The 8,533-nt window shown below is 38.5% G+C and overlaps 1 protein-coding gene across 1 annotated transcript; it reads right to left on the bottom strand.

Annotated features, from left to right (window-relative positions):
* Positions 1-2,929: 2,929 nt before the first annotated feature.
* LOC127137972 (mitochondrial outer membrane protein porin 2-like) lies at positions 2,930-3,709 on the bottom strand. The gene is made up of 3 exons (XM_051064378.1): positions 3,703-3,709; positions 3,591-3,595; positions 2,930-3,505 (listed from the first exon to the last, which is right to left on the bottom strand). The coding sequence occupies exons 1-3, from the start codon at positions 3,707-3,709 to the stop codon at positions 2,930-2,932; spliced, it is 588 nt and encodes a 195-aa protein (XP_050920335.1).
* Between the last annotated feature and the right edge of the window lie 4,824 nt (positions 3,710-8,533).

The following is an 8,533-nucleotide window of genomic DNA, read 5'->3' as shown; positions in this document are numbered from 1 at the left end:
AGCTTTATTCCGGTGTCAGGTCATACATGAACCTGTACTGAAGATTTTTTCTCTGTTTGTTCAATACTATTCAGGTCATGTATGAACCTGTTGTTGAGCTTTATTCCGGTGCCAGGTCATACATGAACCTGTTCTGAAGAGTCTTTCTCTATGTTTGTTCCAGTATTATCAGGTCATATATGAACATGCTGATACACTTTTCTTGAATTCTTCTGAGTTTGTTAGGTCATACCTGAACCTGCTGTCAGAACTTCTTGATATTCCCCAGCGTTGTCAGGTCATATATGAACCTGTTGTAGCATCTTTTCCTTTATTCGGGTTGGTAAGTCATATGTGAACTTACTACCGAAATCCCTTGTATTCTAAGTGTCGTTTATCAAATCTCACTTTGAATACTCCCCAGTGTGGTCTGATTCTCCAGCAGGACTGTTTCCCCAACAAGTTGTTTTTTTACCCCATTTGTCTGTCTCCCTGTGGATCATCAGTATTCCACACATATTGGTCTGTCTAGTAGCATCTCCTGTCAAGGGTCCACCATATCCTAAGCAGATAAAAATTACAAAAAACTCATGCATCCATGCATATCATATCATGTCATATCATATCATATCATATCATATCACATCATGTCATAGGGATTCAGGATCAAAATCCGGATCTTCTTAGTATTTAACCATCTCCCACTATGATCATATGAAGAGTGTCCTGCTTCATATTCTCTAGTTGAAGACGCTTAAATAGGGGCAACTGTCATACCCCGATTTTGGTCCTGAATTTTTTTCATTTTTTCATTTTTTGTTTGGCACTTGGCCTAAGGTTCATTTGCATACATTCATATTTTTGTTACACATTGGTCATTGTCTATGCCTTTTTGATCATGGTGCTTTTGATTATAAAATGGATTTTAATCATTTGACTTTTTAATTTTTCAATTTGATTTTAATTTCAAATTAAGTTTAATTCCAAATTTTAATTTAATTTTAATTGTTATTTTTACTAATGATTCAAACTCTAATTGATTTTAATTTTCAAATAAATGTTATAATTGATATCAAAATAATTTTAACAAATTATGAATTAATTTGATTTTAATTTGGTTTTTACTGATTTGTTATTATTATTTAAATTGATATTTAAATTAGTCTTGGATTATTTCTAAAAATCCATTTTATAACCAAACATGATCCATTTTTCATCCATAGTTCATCCCAAATCAAAATAGCACATACACACATTTCATAACATTTAGCTTTCAAACAGTTCCAAACTCATTTTCATACATACATTTTCATGTCCAATTACATTCAATTACCCTTGCATATCCATTTCCAAATTCATTTCTAAAATCCATATCCATTTCCATAAGCTACAAAGTCATGCTCCAAATTACATTTCACAACATTTTCTCACAAGTACATCATATTACATAAATCCTACAAGTACAATCCTAATGAACAATCAAAGTTCCATTAACAAGCCAAGCCATACGCTCAAAGCTTCATCAAGAATCCAAATTCAAGCCTTCCAATAATTCATTCCAAAAAAGAAGAGTTCAACAACACATGATAACAAATCCATATCATAACATAAGGTTTCAACATCACTTTCCAATTCCCAATAAAATCTCCAACCTACAGCTAACTTTTACATTACAACAAATTCCCAAATTTCATCCAAAAATTACAACCAAGGTATAACCATAATTCACATCAAATCCCAATTTCCATCCCATAAGAATTCCCAAATAACCCACCATCCAAAACACAACATTCCTCAAAATCAAAATTTCAGAAGGGCATTAGGTTCAAGGCTAAGAAGGTTTGTTACTCAAGGGGAGTTTGAAAAGGTACAAAATTGTTACAAAATTAAGGACACCCCAGTGGAGACAAAGCCGGTTGTTGACTCAAAACCACCTGCAAAACTTTCATGACGAAAAAACATGAAAAAACAGCAGCGACAGTTCAGGAAGCCTGCAAGAAAAACCAAAACAGCAACACAATGTCTAAAGATCATCTTCTGGGAAGCTTCGGTTGGAGTGCTCGGAAGGCGTTTCACAATTAGGCACTGCAGAGGCAGATTTGGGGAAGCTAAATGCAGAGTTTCAGATGCTGCAGAAGGTTAAATTTCCTGTCATAAATGAGAAAGACCAAGAAGCACCTCCTATAGCATTGAGTTTAAATTATTGCCATAGCAACCAATCTGGGAGTATTGATCAGTGTTCCAGACCTTCAGAAGGAATGATAGAAAGTGGATCATCTGCTTCTGCCGTCTATTCCCCTTTGAAAGCCTGATTTTTTCATGACAGACGGATAAATATGTTTAGACAAGCTGTCAATCAAAGAACTTCATGAACGGTTTAAAGTCACTTTTGGTCGGGAAACTACTGTGAAGGACAAACAGTGGTTGAAGAGAAGGATTACCTTTTGTTTTAAGTGATGGGTCGTTTGAATTTAGCCTTGAAGAAGCTTTAGCTCTCACAGTAGAAAGTCTTCGAAGCTTGCACTGCTGGCGATCTCTTGTGGACAACCGTTGAAACATTGAGAATTGAGAAAGAATAGTTTGCTGCCTTTGTTGCAATTGACAAAAAGCCATTCATTTGATGCATCCTGACGGTAAGACCAGAATATTACGTTCACTAAAACAACGGCCTGCATAACAATAGCTGCGTGGCAGTTCCGGCAGCAGCATAATGCGGCTCGGCGATCGGTGTGAAACCAAAGTTCATACTCAAACTGATTCAGAACAATTCAACTGTAACCGAATGCTGGGAGTCACGACGGATCCGCGCCATTGCTTTGCACATGAGCCTTCACACGAACAGCTGTCAGGTATTGAGTGTATCCAACGAATGAAGCTCGCTCAAACGACCCTAAAACTCCAGCTGAGGTCCATGAACGGACTCATCATTTTTGCAGCAATGATAGGCAAGTCATGTTGAGCAGTTTGTTCTAGCACGTGTGTTTCTCAACAAAGCAGAGGTCTCTCTTCGAACCCGCAGGCACGTGACAGAAAAGCCTTTAAGCAAGTCTTTAGCTCCCATGAATTCACAAAAACAGGCAGTGGACATCAAAGAGTTTCCTCCATACCAACCATAACCTGCACTTCCACAAGTCAACGCAGAAAAATCAATAGCAGGGTTGCAATTTAAAACAACAGAAGTGGTAAAACCAGCATGATCATGAAGATATTGAACCTCAATCTTTCCGGATTTGTAATCAGGTAATCGAATAGAAGCAACGGCTTTCGCAGAAGACACAAAATCTGTGAGAGTAAATGTTGTCAACACACTTGATTCGGTATCAACTTTGAAAAGAAGAGTACTCTTTTTGTGGTTAATTTGAGCAGCAACATCACCGGAGGAAAGTCCTCTACTCTTCAATGACGTTGAATGCAAATCGATGCCGGAGTTGGTGGAGGAGGATATTGTGAACCGTTGATCAGAGTTGTAATCTTTGGTAAGGATATCTCTGGACAATCTTCCGATGTCGGAGAAAATATCGGGGGCCTTTGGAAGACATTGTTGATGATGTTGTTAGGAAGTTTGGTGTGAGAGTACAATTTTGACTATGAGCTACTCTGCATGAAACCACCGAGCCTGCGAAAAACAGAACAAGTTTAAGAAAAATGCATTGATGATTGACCTGCCGTCTTACTGATGGACTTGCTTCTCTGTTCGTTGTCGCATGCTCTGTTAAGGTTTGCCGTCCATTCTCATCTCCGCCGCCAACAGTAACGGTAAAGCACTACAGACCCGCCGAGAGAAAAAAAGGAGGGAAATGCTGCTAATTTCTCACCAGGGCATGCACACACTTGAAGAAGCTTGATTTGCGTGACAACATGTTTGGTGTGGAAGCTGGACTTGCTCTAAGTAAAGTTATACCCGCGTTTGTTGGACTTAAAGAGATATACCTCAGTTATTTGAACTTAGAGGATGATGGTGCAGAAGCCCTTGCTAATGCTCTGAAGGAATCTACACCATCACTGGAAATTTTGGATATGGCTGGAAATGACATTACTGCAAAAGCTGTTGTTTCTGTGGCTGCCCGTATATCTTCAAAGCAGTTCCTCACCAAGTTAAATTTATCTGAGAATGAATTGAAGGATGAAGGTGCAGTTATAATCATTAAGGCATTGGAAGAAAGTCATGGCTAATTAAATGAAGTTGATCTTAGTACAAACTTGATCACATGGTCGGGAGCTAAAGTGGTGGCAGAAGCTGTTGTTCAGAAACCTGGATTTAAGTTGCTAAATATCAATGCTAACTTTATTTCTGAAGAAGGAATTACCCCGTCTTTCTCTTTGAACCGTCAACAGAACCGTGATTGAGCTCCTCACGTTTTCACCATTTCACTGCAGTAACAAAAAAAAAACACAAACTAATTAGCCAAGGCAGTAAAGATTCGAAAAATTCCAAAAATTGGCATTGGGACAAAATTCAAAGAGAAAGCTAAGTTCAGAATACCGTTTTCGGTTTTAGCATAAAAACAGGCCGATCCAAACTGAGCACATGAAAGAGGATTTTGCAGGATGCTCCTTTGAACACAAAATACACCTTTGAAACCCTAATCAGGAGAGATAAATAGAAAAAAAAGTGAATCAGGGGGGACGAAAATTTTGAGAAAAAAGGGAGCGGCGAAAAACTTCAAAAGCGAAAACCCTAATCCCCCAAACCAGAGAAGAAATCGATTGAAGGAGGCGAAGGAAGGAGATTCGGTCTTTACCTGAGCTACCGATTCACCAAAGGTGAGCTTCCTTTCAAACTTTCATGCTGTTTGGGCGAGAGAGAGAGACATTGAGAGCGATGGAGTGAGCGATTGAGTGAGATTGGAGATTGAGAGAGCGATGAGGGAGCGATTTCATTGAGGGCGATGGAGAGAGCTTGCTGGTAGCGATTGAGAGAAGAGAGATTTCGTGCGTGAGGTTTTGAGAACTGAGTTTCGTTGTCCTTACCTTTTCCTTTTCTTTTTTTATTTTATTATTATTTATTTGCTTTTTATTAGGCAGACCATTGAATCTCCACTAAGTGAACGTTACTTCTCATTTGGTCATTAAATTTGGTTTATTGGTATTAGTTGTAATTAATTGTTATTTTTGTGTACCCAATCCCTAATCTTTTGAACCCAACAGTCAGGCGGCTAGGGTCACCTTTTGGGATTCCTCCTTTTTGTTTTAATTAACCGTCCAATAAATAGACCATCCCACTTTTATTTTTATTTTTATTTTAATTCATACTTTAATCTATTTTGGTTTATATATCTAAGTTGTCAGTTAATTTATAACTAATCATAGATGGCTTAGTGGAGAGAGGGTAGTTTCATAGTCTTAAGTGGAGTGGGTTCGATACCCGTATTGAGCATTTTATTTCTTTCATCATTTGCATTTTATTTTATTGTTTATGTTTTTATTATACTCATGGTTGATCTGCTTTCTCTTAATTTCATCATTCATTCAAAACCATTTTTAAACTATAAAAATCATATTTTTCTCGATTTAATATCGAGCTCATTTTCATACCCTTGTAAGTCGATCGCTTTTAAGCATCGCCATCAACCTCACATAGCTTACTCTTGGGCTTTCTTACAATGAGCCGGTTCTCTTGCACTTACACTCATGCATTACATTATTTGTTGTTTGGGCCCGATTTAATTATTTCATGATTTTTTAATCCCCATTTAACAAGATGTACCCCATTCCCCCGATGTGTAATAATTTGGTACTGTTTTATTTCTTTATTACTTGACTGTTTAGTTAGATACTAACACAAGAATAAAATCAACAAATTTCAAAAAAATACAAAAATAAGGACTCGATCCAACATCGAGTATTTTCTCAATAAACAAATCAAGTCATTTCTCCCTCCTATTCCATTCCAGTTCTTTCAAACTTTCATCAAAAGCTTGACTCCACGTCAAACCATTTTTCCTAATAAAAACTCAAAAAATATTAATTCATAATTAAGACCTTTTCAATAAAGATGGAAGTGGAACGTGGTGTATACCACGCACTCCTGAGACTAGGATTCGAGATGTATATCTCGCCAATCCTAGCTCTCGCCATCATCCAAATTTATCCACTTTGTTTTCTCTCAAACACTCATTCAAATTTCTCTTAAACGTCCACCAACGCTTGATCTAGGGTCAAGTCATTTTCACAACAAAAACCAAAATACCTAATTCTTACTTAACACTTTTCCAATAAAGGTGGAAATGGAACATGGTGTATACCATGCACTCCTGAGGTTAAGATTCGAGACGTATGCCTCGCCAATCTTAACTCTCGCCATCGTCTAAAATTGTCAATGTGGTTTCGTCAAACCCTTTCTCAATCAAATCTAAGATACCTAAATCTTATTTAACACTTTTTCAATAAAGGTGGAAATGGAACATGGTGTATACCATGCACTCCTGAGATTAAGATTCGAGACGTATGCCTCGCCAATCTTAACTCTCGCCATCTTCTAAAACTGTCAATGCGGTTTCTTCAAACCCTTTCTCAATCAAATTCCAAAAAATACTTAATTCCTATCTTAACTTCTTTCAATAAAGATGGAAATGGAACATGGTGTATACCGTGCACTCCTGAGGCTAGGATTCGAGATGTATATCTCGCTCATCCAAGTTCTCGCCATCACTCAAAATACATCCAACCGATCAAACTTTTTCTCGCCGCCGTGCGATTAATCAAAAACCTTTTTTTCATAAATGAAATATATATTGTCTTAAGTGATACAAAACAATGTTTCGGCCACGATTGTTGAGTAGAGATAAGTGACGCTTTTCCGAATGTAGATTTATAAATCCGTTCGATGTGTGGTATGCGTCCACTCCTCATCTGTTTTGGGTAAAACAATGTTTTGCATCGATTAATACAGTATAACTTTCGCTAAAATCGACCAACAAACAAACATTTTTCTACCCAGAACTACGTAAGCCTTGATTTCTCTTTTGAGATACGTAGGAGCAGGATTTGTAAATCTTGTCAGGCCCATTAATAAAAAACTTAGGTTTAGTCCTTCGTCAAAAATCCAAAAACATTTCTTCTCTCTTCTATTCTTTCTTTCCCACCTAATAACTGAAAAGCCTAACACTTCAAACTAACATTAATGCACACAACTGACCTAATGGTTCCCGTTGAGTACAACGGACGTGAGGGGTGCTAATACCTTCCCCTTGCGTAATCGACTCCCGAACCCTGATATTGGTTGCGATGACCATATCTTATCCTTTCTTTTGTCTTGGGTTTTATCGATATTTCCCTTTCCTTTTTAGGAATAAATAAAGTTCGGTGGCGACTCTGTTCAGTCCATCATTGCGAGCGTGCGATCACGCTTCGCTTTGAAGTCGTATCCCCATTTTTTCGAGGTGCGACACCTGTTATGCAAGACATGTTGATGACTATGCAAATGCAATGACATGTTTATCAATTCCAAAAGGTATTCTAACCCCTTGATCCAGTCTCACATCTGATAAACAGTATAAGAAGAAAACCTCGACTAGAATCAAGAAGAAGATATGAACCTCTGGGAATAGATAAACATGTGTTAAATAATATGAATGCAAAATGATGTGATGCAATGATGTGAATGCAAAACGATGTGATGCAGTGACATGGGAATCAGGACTACTGTATCTGCTTGAACATCTGTCGGGTCGCACTGTCTGAAGAGAAAACCACTAAGGAATATAATACAAGATCAAAGCTCTGCTCCAGAAAACCGGGTTGGTTGGAGGTTAAGGTTTCCTGAATTTAGCCCACCCCTCACTGGTAGGTTCTAAGAACATAAGTTTGTCAACTTCGGCCCTTCGGTCGAGAATATACATTTACCACTAAAGGTTTGGCATTATTACGGGATAAAAGACCTCCACTGACTCCCCTCAACAGGATATCCTAATAGCAAGTTCCCAGTCTCGAGGTCCTCGGATTGATCAGCGAGAATGCGCCCACCAGAGCTAACATAATCACGTCTCGGAGGAGAGGCCTCGACTGAGTTCTCGGGAAATGGTCACCAGAGTCGACGATTTCTAGAGGAACATCTGCCGTTATGGAACACCCATAGGACAAAATATATCCAAAAGAAACCTCGTCTGGATGTGGGTTTTCATGAACGACTTAACGTAGCAACACGCCACACAAGCCTCATGACTATCCACTCTAAAACCTGTGTGTACACTCAAGCCTGGGTAATGGGCTTATCTCTCATAGAACACCCCATCCCAACAAACAAACAAACCAACAGCAGAGCCAACAGACACAACAATGATATGTACACAATGCAATAAAGCAGGTAAATGCTGAAAAATAAATAACTGCACAAGGAGGGACTCGCTCAGGGAAACCAGGGTCCCCAGCAGAGTCGCCAGTTGTCGCAACCTGAAAAAGGAGATGCGAAAAAACAACCTGCGAGAAAGAAATGACAGAAGAGTCGCCACCGTGCGTTATTTATCCCGAAGGAGGGAAAGGAAACACTCGAAGTAAACCTGGAAAAGGGAAAGGAAAAGACAAGGTCTCGCAACCAAATCTTGGGTTCGGGAGT

This window comes from Lathyrus oleraceus, chromosome 4 (genome assembly GCF_024323335.1).
Source record: "Lathyrus oleraceus cultivar Zhongwan6 chromosome 4, CAAS_Psat_ZW6_1.0, whole genome shotgun sequence".
NCBI lineage: Eukaryota > Viridiplantae > Streptophyta > Magnoliopsida > Fabales > Fabaceae > Lathyrus > Lathyrus oleraceus.
The sequence above is the reverse complement of the archived record's forward strand: the minus strand, read 5'-3'. Positions and strand labels throughout refer to the sequence as shown.